At 42.9% G+C, this 24,122-nt stretch overlaps 3 protein-coding genes across 6 annotated transcripts in view; 2 read left to right on the plus strand and 1 right to left on the minus strand.

Moving 5' to 3' along the window:
• Positions 1-418: 418 nt before the first annotated feature.
• p2rx2 (purinergic receptor P2X, ligand-gated ion channel, 2) lies at positions 419-7,267 on the plus strand. Its single transcript, XM_015972610.3, has 12 exons — positions 419-894; positions 1,397-1,532; positions 1,627-1,698; positions 1,782-1,857; positions 1,935-2,031; positions 2,098-2,178; positions 2,259-2,412; positions 4,469-4,599; positions 4,687-4,777; positions 4,857-4,922; positions 4,991-5,068; positions 6,210-7,267. Exons 1-12 carry the CDS (start codon positions 722-724, stop codon positions 6,306-6,308), a joined length of 1,254 nt encoding a protein of 417 aa, XP_015828096.1. The 5' UTR covers positions 419-721; the 3' UTR covers positions 6,309-7,267.
• Positions 7,268-7,343: 76 nt separating this feature from the next.
• On the minus strand, positions 7,344-20,969 carry pole (polymerase (DNA directed), epsilon). The gene is made up of 48 exons (XM_015972611.3): positions 20,728-20,969; positions 20,489-20,618; positions 20,336-20,416; positions 20,196-20,240; positions 20,032-20,124; positions 19,805-19,959; positions 19,583-19,727; positions 19,421-19,501; positions 19,215-19,322; positions 19,017-19,127; positions 18,858-18,943; positions 18,581-18,700; positions 18,355-18,487; positions 18,157-18,270; positions 17,854-18,066; positions 17,658-17,765; positions 17,456-17,584; positions 17,273-17,375; positions 17,050-17,196; positions 16,823-16,968; positions 16,583-16,731; positions 16,420-16,512; positions 15,952-16,254; positions 15,685-15,880; positions 15,286-15,500; positions 14,964-15,066; positions 14,779-14,859; positions 14,565-14,687; positions 14,280-14,489; positions 13,972-14,184; positions 13,740-13,883; positions 13,532-13,672; positions 13,305-13,458; positions 13,100-13,206; positions 12,691-12,867; positions 12,330-12,553; positions 12,038-12,258; positions 11,744-11,948; positions 11,484-11,657; positions 11,191-11,316; positions 10,839-10,971; positions 10,480-10,681; positions 10,275-10,406; positions 8,766-8,959; positions 8,076-8,276; positions 7,879-8,004; positions 7,717-7,806; positions 7,344-7,633 (listed from the first exon to the last, which is right to left on the minus strand). The coding sequence occupies exons 1-48, from the start codon at positions 20,793-20,795 to the stop codon at positions 7,520-7,522; spliced, it is 6,867 nt and encodes a 2,288-aa protein (XP_015828097.3). The 5' UTR covers positions 20,796-20,969; the 3' UTR covers positions 7,344-7,519.
• A 686-nt stretch (positions 20,970-21,655) lies between these two features.
• Positions 21,656-24,122, plus strand: part of acacb (acetyl-CoA carboxylase beta) — a 30,294-nt gene continuing 27,827 nt past the window's right edge. For all 4 annotated transcript variants that reach the window (XM_015972612.3, XM_015972613.3, XM_015972614.3 and 1 more), the window contains exons 1-2: positions 21,656-21,761; positions 23,565-24,108. In XM_015972612.3, the coding sequence (XP_015828098.3) occupies positions 23,585-24,108 (524 nt within the window). In that variant the 5' untranslated portion in view covers positions 21,656-21,761; positions 23,565-23,584. The remainder of the gene's footprint in view (positions 21,762-23,564; positions 24,109-24,122) is intronic.

The raw sequence follows: 24,122 nt of genomic DNA on the forward strand, positions 1-24,122 counted from the left end.
ATATGGTCATTATGCAAATTAATATTATATATTATATTACAGAACTAAAACTGATGAATTTATCATAATACATGGCAGCAACATACATGACCAATAACAGTTGCAAAAATTTCAGGAAACATATTTTCTTATAATTGAAATAAGTTAAAATCTTAGACACTATTCTGATAAACCAAAAGTAAAACTGCAACATTTTAATTTCCTCCAGTTGGACACTTTCAAAGTAAATAAATGTACTGGTAGATTTTTATTTTTACTTTTACTTTTTATGTGGACTTTTGCAGAAAGCTACAGTAATTAATTACGCAATGATGCTGTTTTATATTTCTAGATAACTGATAAAACACGAAAATTGTTTTTTTAAAGCAATTTAGATAAACAGCCATAGCAACATTTAAACATCAGAACCTAAATGTGAATAAATAGAAGACATTAGTGTTGGTAATTTAGCTGCTGGCTAATTTTGACATTGTCCAGGATTGGGATTACTCGTCTCAGATTGTTTATTTTCTCCCTAGATCTGCCATTAACATAAATAATTTCTCATTTCCTCTATTTCGAAACTCCACCCCCTTCCCCACACTCCACTCATTCACTGATGGCAAGGATCCTGGAGGAAAACACATGCTGTTGCCGAGCAGTATGAGGCAATCAGTAGGAAAAATAATGTAGGGGGGTAGAGGTACCAATAATTCAAGATAAAGCTGCATCAAGACAATTCATGAAGATGAGTGAAGCATTTCATACTGTCATCATGGGGCTACGTGACTTTTTTAAGGACTATTTTCAAGGTTTCTGGGACTATGAGACTCCTAAGATGATGGTGGTTAAGAACAAAACTCTTGGAGTAATTTACAGAGGGGTTCAGTTCCTTGTGATCACCTATTTTATTTGGTAAGTTATAAGCATGTTTACATGATTGCATGATTTGATGATGGTTTTTCTTTGCAAGATGAAACTAAATAGTGAATGTCATAAAAGCTGCAATCAAAAAGTCTAAATAATATAAATGAGCATTTAATTATGTGTGATGTAAATTTTAAGAATAAAAATATAGCTTTAAGCCTTCAGTTGTTAATTATAATTCACCATTTTTGAGGAGATTAGTCCAATTTTATTGTTTTTTTTCTTATCTTTAAATTTATTAGATGGAAGACATCTTAGAATGTCAGGTTCTACAGCAGATGAGTTGATATCTTATTAATCTTTTAATTCATTTTACACATTTCCAAGTTGTGTTTTGGATTAGGCGCCTCAGTTTGAAGGGCGTCATCTTGTTTTTGTAGCCCTGGCTGAGGGGGCTAACCAGATTCTGAGTAACATGATGCCGCCGATAAAATCTCACGTCATGTCAGAAAATGTGATGCTGCCTCTGTCTGCTGTGTTATCCACACAGGTATGTTTTCATAAGTCAGAAAGCGTACCAGGAAAGTGAGACCCATCCAGAAAGCTCCGTGTACACGTGCATGAAAGGCTCCGCAGTTCATGGGGATGACATTCTGGATACTGTGGAGTACGCTCGACCCTCAGAGGTGAGCTGGGAACCGATGCTGCAGGACACCTAAACACCTGTCAAAGAAATAATCACTGTACGGAAAAAGAGGAATGCATTTGTCTTGTTTTAAGGGTGGCGACGTGATCAGCACATTACTAAGAAGAGAATTCACGCACAATCAAAAACAAGGCACCTGTGCTGAGGTCAGAGGTCAACTCAGGTCCCCTTAGAAATAACCCAGCATGCATCTACCTTCACTTGACTCAGATGTTTTCTTCTGTTTTAGCATTTTCATGTTGCAAATGCAAACTGTACAACAGACCTCGACTGTGTGGAGGGGGAGGCTGATTTTGACGGACACGGTACAGTTATGATTATTTTTCCTTTAACTTTTGCGTTTTTCACAGCCTCCTATTCTGATTTAAGCTCTTAATGACAGGGAAAAGGACTGGCAGGTGTGTTCAGTACTACAACCACACTTTTAAAACGTGCGAGATCCAAACCTGGTGCCCTATTGAAGAATTTGCTGCAGAAAGGTGAGTCCGTAGGTTTATGGAGTTCTGTGGTTTGCTGAATGAAGCGTTATTTGTTGTCTTCAACAGAGAACCACCATTGGTAGAGGCCATTAATTTCACAGTGTTCATCAGGAACTCTATCCACTTTCCCAAGTTTAAAGTGTTGAGGTAAATTTTTTACCAAACCCACACAAAACAAACATCAAACAGAAATGATAGTTGTTAATGCAACAGATGTTCTTTTACAGAGTAAATGCTAAACACGTCTCAGATGGGCCTAAAAAGCACCGGTATCTCAAAAAGTGTCACTATCACGAAGAGAGCGATCCCTACTGCCCAAACTTCCGTCTGGGTTACATCGCACATCAAGCACGGGAGAATTTCAGCGAGCTCTGCAGGACTGTGAGTACAAGGCCCTAACTCAGACATGTCCAAAGTGCGGCCCTTGGGGCGCTTGTGGCCCTCAGAGTGATGTTGTGTTGTCCCTAGTTGCTTTTCCAGAATGGGGATTTTTGTCTCACTAGCAGGCTGTTGATATAAACAACACTTTTTACATTTTTTATATTCAGCTATGTTGCTGATTGACCTGTTTTTAGGTGTAAACATTACTTAAAATCACCATAAAATTATTTTTTGCATTTTAAAAATGAAAACAATTTCACATTGGCAGCCCTCGAGGACTATTAACTTTACCATTTTGCCCTTTTCTCAACGCTGTGTGCAGCTTTTACCTCTCATTCAGATTTTGTATTTTATTTATGAGAGGAATAAAGGAAAAAACACAGCAGTAAATAAAATCAGTAGAATACAATATGACCATTTATCATTTTTGAAGGACAACAGCATTAGAAGCTGATGAGTGATTCAAATACATCATAAAAACGCTGAGTACAAAACCACAAGAAAGGTTTTGCTCACTGATCAGGCTCCAATACCCTCACAGGTTAAAACAATTCTCCATCAAGAGTGATTTTTACTGAATGTTATAAATTGCTTTTCTACAAGAAAAAACAAGACACAAAACAGACTTTTTCCTATCTATAAACTTACTTTCTTACATCCATACACCGAGACAACCTTCTCTCGTCAGAACTTCTCTTTGTTCCTTGTTACAATCCAGCTTGATAAGAAGGCACTTTGTGTTTGTCTTGGTTTCAGCATTTGGACATGATTAGTAGACGAGTCTTTTCCACTGCTAGGCAGGAATCAGCACACAGTCATGTTAAACTGGGCGAATCACTGTGAGGTCTGGGTTTTCTCTGTGCCAGGACAAACAGAAAGGAAAGTGTTAAACAGTCTGATGATAAGATAACTTTTATTTTTGCATGAATCAGGCAAAAAGATTTGTTTGGAGAGATTTAATGTTTTATGGAAAATTATTGAGAGTTCAAGCTGAGGACTTCTTTAGGGATTTCATTCAGGTCTCATTTATTCAGAATTGGATGGATGGATGGAATTCTCACCTTTTTAATAGGAAGTTTCTTATGAACATCATATTTTTAATTTATGGTTGTAATTTGTCTGATAAAAATCAGCATCTCCAGACGCTGGCAGGTCCCTTATGGTTATCTACCTGGGGAGTTGTTGGGACATTAATGCGGCTAAAACGGCCACAGTCGCTGGTGCACCACCACATATTTTACATCCAAACGACCGGCTCGGCCGTGGGAGGCGTACTAGTACTTTTATAAGTGATCCGATTCACCGTGGCAAAATTATTAGCAAAAAATATTGAAAATGTTTTCATTTTGAGTGTGTGCACGTCTCAACCTGCCAGGCCAGTTAAAACTCACATGTACTTCGTGTGCAGACACTTATTCTTCTTCACCGGAGGAAATGATCTCTTGATTAGGAGCGTGCACCCTCGCAAACAACACATCAAAACCACCGGTTCGACCGTGGGAAGTCTGGTGTGTCATGATGAAAAATACTTTTGTCATGATCACCCCAAAATCACCCCAATCTCATGATTTTGAGTTTTTCACCCAACATCACACAAAAATCATTAATCAATGTATTATGTACATAATTAGTTACTTTTCATTTTGTGGGCAGGTCCCATTTTAAAATTTCTTTAGGAATTTTCTAGTTATAATTATCATTATTATTATTATTATCATTATTAACATTTAACATTGTAGTCACAAATAGATCATTTTTACGTTTTACACTTTAAACTAAGTGCTGACGACAGAAACAATCCATGGCTTGAATGACAATTTGTCTATTCGTCTAATTTTCTTTTGCTATCTAAAAGCTTAGTTTCTTCTGTAGTTTCAGAGGATTTTGTTGTTTTTAATCCATTTGTACTTGTTGGTAAAACAGATGAACAATAGATTTGGGAAGCAACAGATTTCTGGTTTTTTTTTGTTTCATGACTTATAAGCAACTACTAGACTGAAGAATAAACAACAATAATAAACCCCTCAATGCTTCAGATACTGTTTATTCTATTTAGGGAGGAGTGATTGGAGTTTTCATCAACTGGGACTGTAACCTGGATTTAGACCCTTCACACTGTAAACCCATGTATTCATTTCGCCGTCTTGACCTCCGAAAGGATCTGACGGACTCTGGTTACCACTACAGGTCAGCGCCGTAACCCCACACTCACTCCATCTTCGTCCAAACACAAGTTTATTTTTTAACGGAAAGATTTTTAATGTGGTTGTTCAGATTTGCCAAATATTACAGCAACAACGGCGTAGAGTATCGGACACTCATCAAAGCTTACGGCATTCGTCTGGATATCATCGTCCACGGACAGGTTAGATGTTCCTCTTCTGTTGTGACATTACGTCCGGCTTTCTTTGGGATTCATGACTGTATGTGGGATTTCTGTGCAGGCAGGAAAATTTAGTCCCATCCCAACTATCATCAGCATAGTGACAGCTATGACCTCTGTTGGGATTGTAAGTATTGAGTCATGATTCAGTTGAACAGCTCCCAGCACAGATTTTCTAACCCGTTTCTTCTCTAGTGCACCATCATCTGTGACTGGATCATGCTTACGTTTATCGACAGGAATGAAGTCTACAGTGAGAGAAAGTTTGATGAAGTGAGTAAAAAGCTGTGCTTTAAACAAAAAATTTGGATAATTCAAAATGTTATGCAGATGTGGAACACTTTCCTGTGTTATGCATCCTTTTAAATTGACTGCATGTGCTCAACAGTGCTTTAAAACATCCTTACTCCGTTTTCAGAGACACACTAAAGTTTTAGATCAGCAAACATTTGCAATATCAGACAAGAGTAAATACAAAATGAAGTTTTTCAGCAATTATTCCATTTATAAATGGAGTAAAGCTATTGGCAAAAACACCTGGCCCTGTGCAGAAAAGTTAACAACCCCCGTGTTAAGTCATGAAATAACCACGTTAGCAGGGAAGCAGAGTTCTGTTAACCAGACACGCTCACGGCTGATTCCTGCCAGTTTTGCAGAATGAAGAAACCTTTTGAACTGATCCTGTATAAAACTATGAAGTAGGTGAAAAGACCTGAAATATCAACACAGCATGCTTTGTTCTACAGAAATCCCAAAACAGAAAAATCCAGAACATCTAAAGTACTGCAGGCTTCACTTAAGGGGGTTTAAATATATCATGAATGAAAAATGTGAAAATCTCTGCTGACCAAAATCAACCCAAAGGCCCATCTCACATTCGCCAACAAAATATCATGATTCTCAAGTCTTTTAAAAAAATTTCCACTTTTTCCAAAGTGTGTCCCATTTCATCTGATGTAAAGCGACTGCATTTCAGAAAAATAACATCATACAGTAGTTAAACTTGGTGGTGGTAGTGTGATGGTCTGGGGCTGCTTTTTGACCCGGACCACAGGTGGAAACCACAAACTCAGCTCTCTACCACAAAATCTGTTTGAAATTCCACAAACAGGCCACTGCTGCTGGAAAATCCTCTAATGTGGCTGAATTAAAACAATTTTGTAAAGAACAGGTCAAAATTCCTCCACATCCAATTTCCTCTTTTGCCAGTTCACCTCTTAGGGCCAGAACAAAATAATAATTTAAAATCTGCAATTTGTGTTTACTCTGGTTATCTTCCTTTGATGTTTCAAATGTCTTTGGTGATCTGGAACCTTTCAGTGTGTCAACAAAGAAAAACCACAGGACTCAGAATGTCTCTGCTGTATTTACGGATTGTAATATGGTCTGTCAGTAAGTGCGGTGTCTCCTGCAGGTCATAAAGGAACCTACAGAAACCATTCGTACCGAGCTGAGCTACATCAGCAGCTACGGCTCCAACCACTCGGACCTGTCGGACGGCGTCCCGCTCTGAGACCCTGCAGTGTCGTGTCGTTTTTAATCCTCCAACTGATGGACTCACAACGTGCTGTAAAGCGGAAATGAACTATGCCTGTTCCACCCACTTCTCCTCAGTTTAGTTGATTCACATGTATGTTTGTTTTCTCTGGTTCTAAAGATCCAAACTGTTTCACAGCAGAAAAAAAATCGAAATAGAATTGAAAACTATTCCATCAACATTAAAATACCTTTAGATTTGCTCATTGTAACGCCTCCTAAAACATATTTCTCTGTATATTACATGTTTAATGAGTCTTTGCACCTGAGAGATAGAAAGGAACCCAGTGCAGCGTGATGATACAGGAGGAGTAAACTGAGAGGCCACATCAGGATAGCAACCATCAGTAATCAAATAATGCATACATTTCCCATAAAGAGATTTCTCTAACAAGATTGTTGGAGAGCGAGCCCGTCTACAAGACTCGAACGTCAGTGGTGAAGCAGAACTTGAGACTGGGGGATCGATATCTGCGGGGAAGGATGGAGATAAAACAGCAGCCATGCTGGTTTGAGAACTAGTTATAATAGAGGAAATTTCAATTTCACTTTAAACAGTTTCAATCAGACACATATTGGATTTACAAAGAAGATGCATAAAATAAAAGCTTCACATATGGAAGGTTTTGTTATTTTCCAACAACAGCAGGTGTCAGAAAGATCATCTGAGAGAAATAATCTAATCATGTCTCCGGTTTAAATGTGGTTACCCATATGGGAGAAAGCCATCAGCAGGGAAATTAAATCACTGGGAACTTCTTAAGTGTAGGTTAAACCACAATTCACTTTGAATTTAAATAAATATATATATATATATATTTAAATAACTGAATATATATATAACCTCAAAATATTGTTCCTGCAGTAACTAGAAAACAGAAATGCTGAATTTGTTCATTTTCTCCTCATCAGACTACATTTTTTGTTTACCTCTCATAAAAAAATGCATTTTGTACCATGCAAAAAACCATCTAAATAGCAGAATAAATAAACCAATAAAAATAAAACAAGCTCAAATTTTAAACAGTTGCGCTTTAATTAACTGGTGAAAAACTGAAATCCATACACATAAAGCAAAGTTCAGACATATTTACAGAAGAAACATTCCTCCTCTCAGTTCAGCATCAGAGATGATCAAGTGGATAAAGATCGAGTGCTTCCCAGGAGGGTCGCCTCTGCTTGTCACGTTCAGTGGCTGATCTGAGGGCTCATCTCCAGCAGCCAGTGGATGGTCTCCTCCAGGAATCTCATGTTGAAATGGGATGCAATGTTCTGAAACATGGAGATCTGCTGGGCGAAGCTCTTTAAAAACAAGAAGAGAAGGGTTGAGTCAAGAGGAATCGATGTCCGATTTCTCTTATTAAGATCGTAGTTTGAGAGGAAACCTTGGATGAGAAGGTCAGGTCAAAGTCGCCGGCACATCTGCAGTAGAGGGGCATGTTTGCTTCCTTCACCCCTTTACATTTGGTGCACACCTAAAAATCCCACAAACCAGGAAGTTACAACCGAAATGATTTGGTCCGGTTAGCTTTCTGGCACGTACTCACCAGGTCTTGCAGCGTGTAGCTCATGAGTTTCTTCTGCAGAGCTTCAACCAGGGCCATCTCAATTGAGTCTGTCTCATACTGGACCTGACAGTTTGAGCAGAACCACTGAGGCAACACAGACCCGTCCTAAAAAACAAAGAAAAAGTGATGATTCCATTTGAATGAACACGACGGTGTTCGTATCAGGCGCTGCTCACCTGTGCCACTGACGGGTCCTTACACAGGTCCAGGTCCCGACAGAAATTGCAGTGGTGGCAGATGACTTCAGGCAGGATGTAGGAGTTGCAGGGATCACGGAACTGAGCTTCGTCTGAAAACTCCCCCACATCCACCAGACGTAGGAGGTCTCGCTTCAGCTTGTTCACCTGATTCACAATGTTGGCATCCAGAGAAAGGACCTGAAATATAAAACACAGAGCTGCTCATAAATGCTGGACTTTAATGTACTGCTGTGCTAATAATAATAATAATAATAATAATAAATACATTATATTAACAAATCTAATAATAATAAAAATATAAACCACAAACAGAAATAGTTAATAAATTATGGAATTCAAAGTACTGATGTGCAAAATTAAATAAACATTTGAATAATTTTAAAAATATATAACTATTTACATGTAAATAAATATCACATTACATTATTATAATTAATAATGTTAATAATATTAAAGAAACAATTATCTCTAACTGAAAACAATTAATAAATAATATAATAATATGCAAATATATAACAATAACATTACTACTACTAATTAAAAAAACTATGAATACATAATATATCATAATTTTATTATATACTATAATAAATCAAAACCGCGGGCAGAAAGGTTAATAAGGGGTGGATTCTGATGAACTGCTGTGCGTCAGGATCGCGTCCGTACCTGGCAAACGTATTTGACGAACTCCAGAGCAGGGTTGTTCAGAGGCAGGTGTGAGCCGGGCAGGACGGGAAACATCTCTGACGTCTGGGTCACGTTCCTGGAGCCCGTCACCTTTTTCTGGATCTTCTGAGTGATGGTGAAAATGTTCTGGGTCAGCTCGCTCGCCACGTACTCCTGAGAGAAGGAAATCATTCCTGGAGAAGAAAGCAATAACAGTAAAACACAACCGAGTCCAACACACATCCTGAATCTCAACTTTGTTTTTTTTTTTAAATTAACTTAATTCTTCTTCCGGCTCTTGGAGAGTTCAGACGCTTTTTTCCTCCTCTTCTCCCTATCATAACCCAAGGCTCTTTGTCTGACTTTGGGTGTACGGCGCTTCTGCATTTTTTCTGGAAACTAGAAATTATTACAATGGGCCTGGTCAGTTGGTCTCAACGTGATTGACAAAAGGAGAGAAGGGGCTCCCGGGTGCCCCTCTGAGACAGAGCCAGCTGGGCATATCATGGACTCCTGGAAACAGCGGAACCTGATCTGCCTCTCTCAACTGTCTGTAGAGGATTCTGAAGACGTCTGGATATTCGTGGTGTTGGTGTCAGGTTTCATGCTGTTTGGCCCGAGCGGTTACCTGGCTTACCGGAAAATTAACGAGCTGTCGAGGCTCAATCCCAGAGCTCAGGGATGGATTACACCGCACAAACTCATAACTGTCTAAATGAGTCGTAAGCTTGGAACTTTGGCTGAGATTCAGACTCTGGCACAGAAGATTGATGCCACCAAGGATAGAGTTGACGGATCAGCACGGATTGGGATAGATTCATTTACGCCATTATTGGATTCAGACGGGTTGGAGATCAACAGAACTTTAAGACAGAGAGGAAATTATCTCTGTCTGGCCCCAAAGCAAGTTCTTATCTGAATCTGGTGCCCTTGAGCCTGTGAGGCTGAAGTGACCCCCCCCCCGAAGAAATGTGTAATGCTGTTGTCGCCATGGTAACTGTCTCCCTATCCCAGCCTGGGCGGGACTGCGACCGGTGAAGGCCATTGAATCGTTCCAGGAGTCACTGTGCTCTCTAACCCAAATACCTCCTTCCCCTGTCCAAACGGAGGTGACGAGCGCTGCTTATCGCGGCTGCATGCACTGATGTGAGGACGGTCCCCAACCCTACCACCCCACCTAGTGGACACTTATGTTGTGTGATGTCTGAAGTCTGTTGCATTTCTGTCTGAGGTGTTTTTTGCCTTGCAAAGCTGCCCTCCCGGTGGAGGGTAACTCTGAAGTGCCTTTTTTCCTCCACCTGACCCAATCCTCATATAAACCCTCTGATCTCTATTAAGGTAGCGCGACTCAGGTTGCGAATGACCACAGTCACCAATTCTTGTCATGTGTCTATGTATGAATGTCTGATCTCAGAATTGTGTGTACTGAAACTCTAATTTCCCTCTGGGATTAATAAAGGATCTTTGAATTGAATTTGAATTAAGAAGCCTCTTAAACTGCCTCTTTACCAGGAAGTGCGCTCAAGTCCCCAACGGCCTGCTGTGAAACCTGGCTGCCTCCGCGCCTCTTGACTGGCGTTGCTCCCGGAGCGTTACGTCTCAGCTCCTCTTTCATGCTGTGGTAAACGGCAGCGATGTAGGCTGCACGGGAGGAGCGGGACGGTAAATAATAACTCAGAAATGAATAAGAATGAATAACTTTTTATTATTTTACCTGAAACAATCATGAGGAAGTATTTCTGACAGGAAGCCGTTTGGGGAAGGTAATGCATGATGTTCCAGCTGCTCTCAATCAGCTCTTCCACCTCATCAGCCTCTCCATCTCCATCATCTTCCTCAGCGTTGTCCTCAGCCTCATCTTCACTCCCGTCCTCGTCTTCCTCTCCTTGTGTGATTTTCTTCTCTTTGGCGTTTTCCTAAAACCATAAAAACGGGAAAGTGTTTAGAGTACTTTAAGTGTTTTAGTTCAAACTCTATAAATAAACATTTTAAATAAACCTGGTTCATATGACACATTTTTATGCTTCCGATCCGTTTTTTTATTCTGCAAACTGAACTTTTAGATTGCGGTACCTCTCCATACAGAACGCTGGAAGGTAGTTTGCCCTTGACGCCGCCGTAGTTAGCTGGATCCATCCACAACAGGAAGTCCCAGCATCGGGAGAAGGAGATGGACAGGGAGTGGAAGATCTCCCTGGAATGTATGCTAGAAAGGAAACACAGGCGGGTGATTGATGAAAATGGATCAAACGCTTTGTGTCTAGCGTCCTTTCGATTTAAACTGGCCCCAGATCAGTTTTAGTATTTATTAATATTTATGATATACTGAATGGAAAACAGACATGTACTCGAGTAAGCCAAGAAATGCACCTAAATAAAGAAATCACAATAAAAACGTGTAATCTGGGGGGCAGAAATGTCTGACCTGTTGGTTATGTATTCTACGTAGGCAATGGCGTCGTCTATCCTCCTTTTCTTGGTGCACAGGATGATCCTGTTAAAGTTTCCATAAACCACAGTAGAGCCCAGACGTTTGAACTCTGCCACCAACCTGCCAGCGGAACAACAGCCAGATTATTACAGGAACAGAAGACAGCAGGATCAGGAGATCATTTAATCCCACAGTTCTTTTGGCTGCAAAATGTAACTTTTAAACAAAGCTTTTGAGCAGCAACTACATAAATGATGCCTCTGTGGTAAAATGGATGCTGCACTCACTGCAGGAACACCTTCTTCATCATGTTGTGCAGCGTGCGGTGCAGCGCCGGGTCGTAGAGGAGAGAGCTTGGGGAGCGGAGCCAGCGGTAGAAGTGCATCACCTGGTTGTCTGCGTACACGTTGTGGTACTGCGTGATCTCCCTGACCCACCCAACCACCATGCTCTTCAAGATCCTGCTCAGAGGAGATGAACACCACCGGGGGGGTTAAACCACAGGAGGAACATCTGTAAATGAATGCAGCTGAGAAGATGATCACACCTGAAGGTGTTGGAGCAGAGAGCCGTCTCATCATAGCTAGCCAAAGAGCTGGCGCTTTGGTTTCCTGACATCATGTCCTCCAACGACGCTTGCTGGATCACGTCAAAGCTCACGCCCAGACTGGCCCCGCCCTCCATGTCGTTGACATGCTGCGACTGGAGGATGGTGTTCACCGCCAGGCTCTGCAGATCCAGCTCCACGCACACTGGAGATGACACATACCAACATATATTCACACAGCAAAAGGAGCTCCAGAAACTCCTGGTTCCTGAGGTTTCCTGGTAGTTGGAGTACCTGTGGAATAACATCCTTGTGCGTTGATCTCCACGGACACCTGATCGTCGTTTTCTACGACCAGGCGGCTGTCGTCGGCCTCTTTCCCACCGAGGTCGGGCCTGGCTGTGGGTGAAAGCCACAGCAGATGGTTGTGTTTCCGTAGATGTCTCGCCAGGAACAAGTCGGAGCCAAAGATGGACACGTCCTGGGGCAAATTACCCACTGGCAGGTGGTAATACCTGAAAGGAGGAGTTCCTGGTAGCCACGCAGTAATATTAATTCCACTGAGGAGAAGGTGAGCTGGGCTTACCTGGCCATTTCAAAAGCCTGAGACAGGCAGCTGTCCAGGTTGAGGTAATGGCGGATCATGCGCCGGGCCCCGTGGCGTTGCCAGTCCAGCACATTGTAGCTGATCTCATCCACCACGTGCACCGGAACCACCGGGAACTCCTCGAGCACCGGCACGGCTGCTGCTAGCCGCTGCAGCTCCCAGTTGGACTGGACGGCAATGAGAGTGGGCCCACGTCGCTCCTCCTGAACGCAGCAAAGAGATAAATCAACATGGAGGAAAACAAGGAGATTACCTACCTGTAGGACAGTGAAAACATAGATGGGTTATGGTTATTTTATTAGTAAAACAGAATAAAAACACCAGAATTTGTGTCTTTTACTTTGTAGTTCAGCAGGATGCGCTGCACAGCACGAGAGATCGCCTTGATGTCGTTTTCAGCTCGAACCTCGAAGGTGTGTTTCTCTGGAGGTAGAAGCTCCTCCGTTGTCTTCTCCAGGAGGGCGGTGCGCTCTGCTGTGTAGAGGTTACTCAGGTTGGGCATCTGGTTGCTTCGCACCTGAAAATCACAAAGTTGCAACAAAAGGATGACACTCCGAAGCTCGTTCAGAAATAATCCAACAGCCCTGCCACAAGAGTTATCTTGCTCCGAATTAGCTAAAACCTGACTGTTTTGGTCCCCGTTACCACGGAGACACACATACGTGGCCTCAGACCAGTAGTAGAAGCATTGGATGCGAGTTTAGAACACATTCAGAAGCAGGTGAAGACAAAAACTGTGCTTCTTTTACCGTGTCCAAGATGAAGATGCTCGCTTTGCGCTGAGAGGGGATGAACAGCCCAAACAGAGCCTTCTGACCCTGGTTGTGATGATACAAGTACATGTGACGAATGCTTCCTAAGGAAAAGGCAAGCATGTGTGTTAGGATGGAGAAAATGTAAAACCAAGGCAATTGTCTCTGACTAATTCAAGATGAGGTTTTCTGCAGATCTCACCGGGTTCCAGGTAGCTGAACTGAGCCAGAGATCTCATCTCCAGATGTTCCAGATCAAAGGAATCCGTCTCTCTGCCGGCCAAATCTCTGACGATGTGTTTGTTTACCATGCACACGCAGCCGAGCTGCACCAGGGCACGAAACAACAGGGGGACCTGGGAAACAGGTGATGGAGTGAGGTTAATGAAGCCGAACTGGAAACATGGAGGTGGTGGAGTTTAAGGTCACCTGTGTTTCATAGACGCCTTCGATGTCGGGAGCCGAGAGGTCGGCGTTGATCTCGTTGATGTGCTTCTGGTACATTTCCTCTGGCACAGAGTACTCGTACAGGAAGTACACCATGTTGGAGCGCGGCAGCATGCGGTTCACCTGAAGTCACCGTTTGGGAATTAAACACAGTTTTGGATGAACTGAACTCGGTTTTCTCAGCCCGTACCTTTTTGAACGCCACTCCCTCTTCTTGTTTTGGGACTTTCTGGTTGACGTAGAAGACCCGCGGGATGTTGAGCTTCATGCAGTGAAGGTCGTTTCCGATCACAGCCCACAGCTTGTACAGACCAGGGTGACTCGTTTCTGCAATCTGAGACGTATCACAGTCATTTCCTTGAATTTTGTCCAACGATCACATCCAACGTTTGGATGTCACCGCCACGGTGACTTTGCTCTACCTGCACAACCTGCCAAGGCATGTCCAGGATGCTGCGAGCAGTTCTGCGGAGGAAGCTCCCCAGGCCGGTGGCGGAGCCACCTCGGATCACACCTCCTCCAACAGGTTGAGACTCTCCATCCAACAGCTTCCTCCTCTTCTTCTTCTCCTTCCTCTGTCTCAGCTGCAGCTCCCACTTCTTCTTGTGATAACGAAGCCAAACAAGATGCTCCTCCTGCACAAAAAGACACAGGTTGTTAAAATTAAACATCAAAATAAAACCTGAGATTAACAAAATCCCTGTGGGATTAAAATCTGCTGGAAATGCACCCGTGTTGTTCCCTTTGATGGAGGCGGTCCCAGGATTTCTCTCCATGACTGCGTGAGCTCAACGTCCTGAGACTCCACCTGACTGTCACTCCCCTGAGACGCCCGCTTACGCTTGGTGCTGATGGGAACGGCGGGCTGCGGGGGTCTAGCCGGCCTCCCAAAGTCCTCCATATCTGCTGTATGACCTGCCTCGAGAGGCTGGTGGGTCACCTGGGAGATGTAGAAACAGCAACACATGGGAGCTCTGCTCAGCGCTCACGATGCTGACTGATCAGCTGACCCTACCTGCTTCTTGCCCTCGCTGGTGAACAGCTCACTGATTTTTTTCTGCTTGTAGATGTCGTTTTTCTCCAGGAGCTTCTTGTGAAGCCAGTCAGGATGTCTGACTCTTGGAACTGGATTCTTCACCTGATGGTAAAAAGAAAAATTCAAACGAATCTATACATAAACTTGAGTTGCATTCAGAAAGTGGTCGATTTTTAAAAAAATGAGCTTTAACCTGTTGCAGAGCTGCAGGGATGGTGATGATCTTTTGGATCGCACTGCCCAACCTCTCGATGTAATAGCTCCAATCGAGGATCTGGAGTCACCCGGAGACAAGAATGTGTAAAAAAAAAATTGAATATATATATATATATATATGATGAGGTTTTATCTTTAACTGGAAAAAACATTATGACTCACCGTGCGGATGTCCAAGTCGTGCAGGCTGGGCATCTTCAACCACTTCCTGAGGAAATGCTTCTTGACGCTGGGCTCTGCCTGGAAGATGGCCAGAGGAATGGCCCTGATTGGGGAAATATGTAGATGTGATGGTGTCAGACCCAAAGCTTTTACTTCTGGTGGTAATGCAAAGAGACTATTCTCCAGAGAGACCCAAAGGAAAACAGCATAAATATATCAGATCAATCAAGAAATCTGCTTGAGCCCTCTGGCTTGACTTGTTCATCACAAAAGGTTTTCGTTAGAAATTTGATTCCTTCCGTGTTAAATGATAAAAATCCACCTTTCTGTTACGGGGGAACCCTCTGGTTTTCGGGAGATGACGTAGCGGCAGCTCAGACCAGCGTCTTTCACCATCTGGTCTCCCAGGAACTCTGCCAGCCTCTTGGCCGTGCTGATGGATGTAGACTTTTGCTCTCCATAGTCTTCCAGCTTCCTGGACATCGACCGATTCTCTGAAATCAAGTCAAACAGCTCTGCATCGGGCATGTTGGCAGCCTAAAAAACAAGCACAAAAAACATGACAAAAACAAAAACAGACTGAATCTTTTTTTGATTGAAGTGGGCACACTGGTTTTTAACACATCTGCGGTGGTCTCTAGTATATACAAATGGCTTGTGGGCCGATCTCTGGGGAGAAACTCCTGTTTCAGAAACTTAATCGAAGGAAAAATTCATTCACCTTGCTGTACAGCACATCCAGCCAGTAGTCGGCTACTTTGGCCACAGACGCGTACACTTCCTCCAGGGTGGTCCCTTTGAGGAAAGCCTCAAACACAGATGATTGGAAGATCTTGATGAGCTGGAGCTCCCCTCGTCTCTTCACTTCAAAACCTTTGAGCTCAGCCAGAGAGCCGTCCTCGTTAAACACGGCGTACCTGAAAAACAACACGGGGCGTCCTTAAAAGTGCCCTTTCAGCTTAAATATTTCATCACTTGTGTGGCAAACCTTTTCTTGAGCTTCTTCCCTTCCTCTTTGGAGGCAGGCAGGATCATGGCCAGGTACGGTCCGTCCACCTCGAAGAAGATGCTGTTCTCCGACCTGATGTTGTACACGAGAGACGCTGGCTCCACCAGCTCGTGGTACTGGTCGTTGGTGAACCCCTCCTTCACCATGATGTTCAGCATGGCCCCCGGGTAGGAAACGGTCACCTTGGGCTTCTTCTCGTTGCTGGTTTTCACCACAAAGTTCTCTGGGAAGGTGTTGGGGAGGACGCACCAGATACCGTCGGTGTCCAGCTCCAGAGGCCTCCTGAGTCAAAATTAGAAAGTGTGAGAAGAATTATTAGTTTTTTTCCCCTAAACTGCTAAATTACTTAAGATAGAAGCCTTTCTTAATGCCAAAATAAACCTTTGAGGTTACAGAATCACAATAAATTCAGATCTTTGAACGGGAGAAACGAGCGACGCCACTCACCCGATTTGCTCGATGAGTTCTCTGGCCTGAGTGATAATGTTGGCTCCAGTGTAGCACACAATGCCAGCCATCTCCATGGAGTACCAGCGAGCCCTGAGAGATAGACGAAGACAGCATCAGCCCCGCAGCGGCGAGAGAGGACGCGTGACGAAGCGACTCGTACCCTTTTCTCATGACGTAGCCGTAGAAAGAGTTCAGAATACACTTGTGAGCCAGCTGAAGGGAGTCGTACAGGATCTCCATGTTTTTGCAGCGCTTCACCTCGGCAGCATCTCCACATTCCTGTGCCACTGACAGCTTCTTCTTCCACACCTTCAACAGCAAACACGCACCAGAAGTGAACAAACAATGATTATGAAAGCAAAAGACTTTTTAAAATTATTTTTGGAAAACCAAAGCCTACTTTGTGAAGTCCTTTGAATTCGTAACGCCGATCCCTGAAGGCTCTGACCGTGTCAACATAGAAGGAGTTTTCTCGCTGACAGATGGTGGTGACGCGCTCCTCCAGCCTGGTGACGTGGATCTTCTTGTAGGCCTTCTTACAATAATCTAAAAAAAAACAAAGAAAACTGCAATTTACACATCTTAAAACCAAGATCTGCTTTAAGGGAACCCAAACAAAGACGGTACCCGCAAGACGCTTCTTCTCGTGTTTGGCCTGCTCCTCCCGGTTGAGTGTGTGGAAGGCCCTGGGGGCCCCGTTGGGGAACAGCGGGGGGAACTTCTCAGACTCCAGCTGCTGCTGGATGCGGTGAAACTCGCTGCGACTTGCAGGCACTGAAAACAAATAGATGTTTTTTTTTTATTTTATAAACCAACCCAAACCTGTTTTAGTGCAGAGTAACCAGCTCACTGATTTCTCCTCTCCACTGCCAGGTCATCCTCCTCTGGCAGGAGGCGCCGGGCTTGTTGAAGTCACAGGCAGCACACGTGGCCTCATCAACCATCGCCGACGGCTACAAACGATGAAGACGTTAAACCTGCTGCTGTTGAAAGAGTCTTGCGTCTGATTTGTGATTCTTTTAGTTTTTTTTACCTGCAGGCGGTTGGTGAGGATGATGTTGGGGTACATCGCCCCGACGTCCAGATGGTAGATGAGGGGGCACTCGATCCTATTGGGAACCTCCTTCAAGGAAGTCAGCTTCTTTTTGATTTCATCACACACCTGACAAAGCATCACAGTTACTCCATGATGGAAGTGTTGAGCTAAAAAGGGGGAGGGCGACAAGTTCACACACCTCATTAAAGTTAGTAACTTGCTCCAGAGAGACTTTCTCCTCCTCCTCGATGGCGTGACGCATTGTTTGCTCGACTCTTTGAAGCAGGAAGTCGAAGGCGGCTGGGTTCTGTCAAAGCATCAACCCAAAACGGTCAAGCTTCAAGCTCCTAAAGGTGATTTAGTAGAATTATCAGAGAAAAAAAAAGAGGATGTACCATTTTAAAACGACAGGGGATGTCGCTGCGAAACACTCCCGACTCCAGCGCCTCCACGTGGCCTCCCACGTAGGTCTCAGAGTCCATGACGTGTCCGTCGTCCGTCAGCTTGTTGAAGACTTGCTCCTGCTTGTTGGGGAACACGATGTTGACGTGGAAGGCCTGCACCATCAGCAAGGCCTCACACAGAGTCCCAGACCCTTTACGCAGCACCTGTTCACACAAGAGCAGCGAGAGACCATTTAGTTTACGGCTCTTTATCAGCAGATACGTCTTCTTTTACTACAAAAATCTGAGACGAACCTCATCAGGCTCCATGGGGATGATGGTACACAGCGCAAAGATGAAGGGGTGAACATATTTCATGTACAGGTAATACGTGGCCACGGCGTCAGACACAGAGTAGGTGGCTAAAGTCTGTGGGAAAAGAAAAACAAATGTATTTTTAACTGACTAATCTTTTCTTTTATAGGATTTAAAACTCAAATCTTGTTTCTGGACCTGTGGCTCCTCCGTTGCCATGCGACACATCTCCTCAGGGTCCAGCTCCACCGGGTCGTAGCCCAGTTTAGCCTTGGCTGCTGCCTTGAGATTGTGACTTCCCACAGGTAAGTAGCTGTCTCTCTTTACCCACCTGGTAAAAGTTGGAATGAACGCGTGAGAAAACAATTCCCATTAAAATAATCAGCACACCTTGTCAGTAGGTGGGAGTCAGAATCATCCCCACCTCAGGCAGTCCATGTGGATGGCTTGGCTGGACTTGTACTCCCCCTGGCTGTCCTTCTGGAAACCGATTTCCCTGTGCATGCTCAGGCCGTGGTGGGCAGCTCGGGTCTCGACAAAAGGCCTGAAGAGGACCAAAAACACCCTCACAAAATAGAAGTTTCTAATAAACTGCTATTTTTAAAATTAATCCTGGATATTTTATAAAGTTTTTCCCCATTAACAAAGAATAAACGTGATTTAAAAACTGGGCTGTGAGTTTTTAATTACAATCAGCTCACCAGTCAAAGAAGTCTCCGTTGTAGGTTACAAATATGTTTGGTTTGGTCTCCTGAACGTGATCAAACCACCTCTGAATGAGACCAGCCTGCAACCAGAAACACTTTAATGCAAAAGCACTTCATACGGTAATAATCAGCTGAATCTGCACAGGTCTAGACCTCATCGGCCTCATTAAAAACAGTGAAAGGCCCTTCGTATTCCGGTTTGGGAGTGAACTCAAAATCCTCAATGTTCTCAGAGACAATCTCTCTGTTTGTGATCAGGAACCCCTGAAGAAATAAAACACGAGTTGGCAAACTGACGCAAACACGATGAGGTAAAGGATAACTTTGCGAACGGCTCTGTGTTAAACCCACCTGTCCGTCTATCATGTAGGAAATCATCATGATCTGATCCGTCTCTGCGTCTGGGAACTTCAGAGGAAGTTTGGTTGTCTCGATGTCAAAAGCCAAAACAACCGGGTCCTAAATATCCAAAAAAAAAAATTTCAATAATACAAGACTTAATGTAATCAGTGAGAATAAATAATGTGTTTTCAAGACAAAAAACAAAATATACGTACCGGGCGCTCCACAAGATCCTCTCTGCGTACGATCTCTGGCGGGAATGCGCTGCCACGGTAACGAACGTTGTACCAGTGAGCCTGAATGAGGCAGAGATAGCACAGATTATTACAACATTTATGTAAATAATAATCCAAGGTTTTATTATAAAGTGTCCTCACCACATGAATCTTCAGGTCGATGGAGAGTCGGACGTGGTAGGGCACATCGTACTCTCTCATGTCCACTATGTTCTCCAGCTGATCCACAATACTTTTCGACATCCCATCATCATAAGCTGAGGTGACGTTGCCACCTGACAGAGCGCTAAAACAACAAAATCCAGAGAACACTAGGAACGTGATGCTTTCAGGAACCCAGCAGACACAACAGATCATTCCTACCTTGATAACATTGAGGTGTAGGAGTCGTTGGACTGCTCCCTCTCTCGGTTCTTCCTTACAGCCGGAGCGATCTCACGCTTCACTTTGATGAGATCATCAACGGTGTTGAACGACAGTTTGATGTAGTTTCTCTTCAGGCCCACTAGATGGTTTGGCTGCAGAAATTGAGAAGTAGATTTTTAGTGCGTTGTCAACAATGGATCCTCTGACTGCAAACTAAAACTGACCAGATCCAAGTCCTCTTTTGGAAGCATCTCGAGTTTTGCCACCTTTCCTTGGAACTTCTTGGATAAGTATGAAATGACTTCCCTTTCACAGTTCTGAAAAGAATAATTAAGTTCTATAGGAATCTGATAAAACGACTCAAAACCTGAATCAAAATCAGACTTACCTTTCTAGTAGCAATGTAAAAATAAGGCTTGAAAGGAAGTGCCACCTACAAGGAGTAAAGATCAGGAAGAGCATGTCAGGGCAGAATAAACATCAATCATTAATATGTCATCCAGCATGAGGCTTTTTAAATAAACCAACCTTGAATCTGCTTCCATCCTCTTGGATGAAGTAGTAGTCTACAGCACTGATCATCCTCCTGTCCTCATCTAGGATCTCCGTCTACAAACGCGAACAAACGCGTTAAATGTCTCCTGAGACAGAAACCTGGTAGACTTCAGAGTGTGGACTCACAGGGTGCATGTTGATCAGCCAGCCTGTTTTCTCCCCGGGCTCCTTCATCCTCTCGAAGCCGAAACGAGCGTCCATGTCGTCAGTGAACTGGCTGCGCTCGAGCCGCTTGACGGCCGACGAGCCATCATCCCTGGTTCAGACAAGCAGCTACATTAGCTCTTCGTCTCATTTTGGAACACGCTGAAGTACTTCCACAGACACAATTACATCTAATAAACAGAAATTACAAGCGAACTTACTGGTTATCCACATCTGCTCCACTTTGTCCACGGTCCGCCCTGTACCGTCCGCTGTTTTGCAAAACCATCCTCTGATTCAGTTTTTCAGCTGCAACACCGTCATATATGTTTAAACAACCATTTGCTTCGCCGTAGGCGTCTAAATTATATATTAATATTAGTATTTTAAAGCGTTGGTCGTTCTCTGACAGCGTAGCCGACCGGATTTGTGTTTTCTGGATTTCGCGCGTTCCTGCAACTGCCGCGAGACCAGAGCAGAGCCGGAAGAACAAAGATCGTTTGTGAACAAAGATAAACACCCGCGCACTCTGATACGATCGCCGCACAACAACAAAATTAACAAAATACGTTTTAGTTAGGTTAACTTTCCAGCATAGCTACGAATTGATCTACTTGTAAGGTTAAATTGTGTGTTTTATCAGTAAATTTCAACACTGAAAAGGTCAAAGTTGCACTCCTCATCATGTAAACACAAACACACAAACTCTGGCAGTGTGCAAAAAACCATTAACTTTGTTTCCATTTATTGTAACCCACGTGTCTTTTATGGAACTCAAAAGTATTCAAAATTCAATATACAAATAAGACATTATGTATTAAAAATCTACATGAAGAAATACTAGACGATCATGTAATCTGACAATGAAATGAAATAACGGATTATGTAAAATCTAAGCTCAATATTATGAAATATTTTTCATTCTTTTACCATTCTGTTATTTCATCATTTTATTGTCAGATTACATGATTGTCTAGTATTTCTTCATGCAGATATTATTTATGTATTGAATTTTGAATACTTTTGAGTTCCATATACTAACTTCATGTAGCATTCATCACTTCCGTTTTTCTTCAGCTTGAAACTACACATTTAGAGGGTTGGTATTTTTTTTTTTTTTTTTACATATTTGATCTTTGATGGTTTCTGGGAGGAGCTTGAGAGGCTCCTCCCTCTTACGTGAACGTGTTTACTATCGCACTCGAGAGGAGAGGGTGCTGGTAGCGGTGAAAGAATAACACCGTCTGGTCTGGTGGTAGGTACTTTTGAAATTTGCTGCCTTGGAAATATATGAAACGGTTTATCGGCCACCATCGCAGCGTTTAGTTGCATGAGGAAATGCGTTTTCAATCCGACAAACACAGAGCCTTATGTGAACATATGTGACAGTTATTCCCTTGACTTGTGAAAACAGCGACCATATGGTCTTATTTTTGGAACGATGACTGTAAAGTGATCCGAATTTAGAGTTTAACAGACCTCACTGGAACCATTTACACCCATTCATCTGACAACTTGACCTTTAAATGGCCTTGTTTTCAAATTAGGATCAGAAAATATAAGGAAAAAGAAAAATTGGAAGGAAAAACACCTTCCTGCTAAATTTACAGATAAGGGACCAGATTGTGAATATGTAAATATGGGTCAGCATGTTGTTGATGAAAATCGATTGTCTGCCATGTTTTTGTACATTTAGCTGTTGGTTGATGTCAGCATGGAGCTGAAAAGTAGTTTTATTTATTTTTTTGTGTGAAGTCAACAGTAAATGTGTCAGATACTGTTAATTGCATTCTTTTTTTAAACAATATGGCACAAAATAGAATAAAAAGTTGCACTCTGATGAAGACATTTCCTCTTAAGACGTGCTTCTTATTGAATGCCACTTACACAGGAAACACATTATAATTAATATTTCAATTAGAAATGTAGTAGAAAAGGCAAACTTTCACCATTGATTTCACAATAATTAGTTTATTATTTATCATCTTTATTTGGATAAATTCAGACTTTAGTGGGTGGTGTTTTTGCCCTTCTTTTAGTTTAAACTACCTTCTCTCCCATCGTTGACCTTTAGCCCACATTGAGTAGCCACACTTAGCTCTGATGTCAGCTGTTTCAAGCAGCCTGTTTACTGGATCCTGCCTGGGAAATAACTCCTGTTGTGTTCTGCTGGCTCACAGAGTAGCATAACTTTGCAGATTAAAACTAATACCATGCAAGTTATTAGTTTTTGGACCATTATGACAATGATGACTTTCTTTGTTACCCCTAATGCTCACGTCTCCCGAAACCTTCTGACCTCTGATCACTGTAGCAAAAGCTTTTCAAGATTACAATGGCAAACAGACATGAATAACACTGATTTTAGGTTTCTTAGTTCACTGAATTCAAGGACAAGGCCATAGCAGCGGTAAAAATAAGTTTTGCATGTCTTTTTTTATGAATGTTGTGCTGTCTTTTATGGTTTAAAAGGGACATATTATACTAAACTCATCTTTTGAATCTTTTTGTGCTCCCATGTGGATCTCTACTGCCTCTATAAGCACTCAAAACATGAAAAATACCTGTCCATTGCTTTTCTCAGTGTTTGGTTTCAAGCATCATGTGCCTAAAGCAAGCCATTTCAAAAAGTTCCCATTTGTGATGTCACAAACGGAGAAAGTAGAACCACCTCTCACATGCAAGAGAGATCTACTGCCTAGCTCCTCCTGGATATCGAAGCTTCTCAGCTCATAGCAGACTGAGTGGAGAGGGGTGGGCGTAGCCAGCTCCCGCTTGTTTTCTTAAAGTGACAGCACCCTGAAATGGCACATTTTGGCAGGTACTGAAACTGTCAGGAACAAAACTGCTGAAATTGCTTTATGTGAGAGGGATTTTGTACAAAGAACTTCATAAACATGTTTTGTATCGACCATAGAACTATTATAACACAAGAATTAAAGTTTAGATTTTTACTTTAATCAATAAGCCAATCGGTCAATCCTTTTAAGAATGTTCATTTTGGGCGAGAACTTTCACGTGCTGCATGAATAACTGTGTCCACGTGTTTTTGTTGCAGTCTCAGGACGATGTCTGCAGATGCTCCAGTTTGCAGTGTTGGGATTAATCCTGTGGATGTTAACACTCCTGTGGAGAATTAATACCAAGACAGCAATGCCTGTGAAAGGAGAGGAATCCTTCTCTGGCTGCAGTCCCCAGGCGGCTGAGGAGAACAAGTCCACTTCAAAGACCCATCCTCGTGCAGACAAACATTCCCTGTCAACAGCTGCTGTAAAATCATATCTCAATGAAAACAACAATCTCCTGGCCAACATTAAGTCTGATCCTTCGCAGGCCTCCTCTAAGGTACATTCAAGGCAGCCATTGCGGCCACAGTCCACCCAGAAACCCATCAGAACCACTACACCCATGCTCAGCTCAGAACCCGAGGCGAGGAAGCGCCTCAAGTTTATCCTCGGAGCATCAGAGGATAACTCCTCAGACGAGGAAGTGCTGGTAACAAAACCTCCAAGCGGTTCCTCTCAGCCTCCGGTTTCTGGCTCTAAACCCTCCAGTGAGCTGGAGTTCTCTGGGGTGTCACCATCCAGCTCCTCAGTCATCAAGTAAGACTTTGTTT

The sequence above is a fragment of the Nothobranchius furzeri genome, chromosome 17, assembly GCF_043380555.1.
Source record: "Nothobranchius furzeri strain GRZ-AD chromosome 17, NfurGRZ-RIMD1, whole genome shotgun sequence".
Taxonomy (NCBI): domain Eukaryota; kingdom Metazoa; phylum Chordata; class Actinopteri; order Cyprinodontiformes; family Nothobranchiidae; genus Nothobranchius; species Nothobranchius furzeri.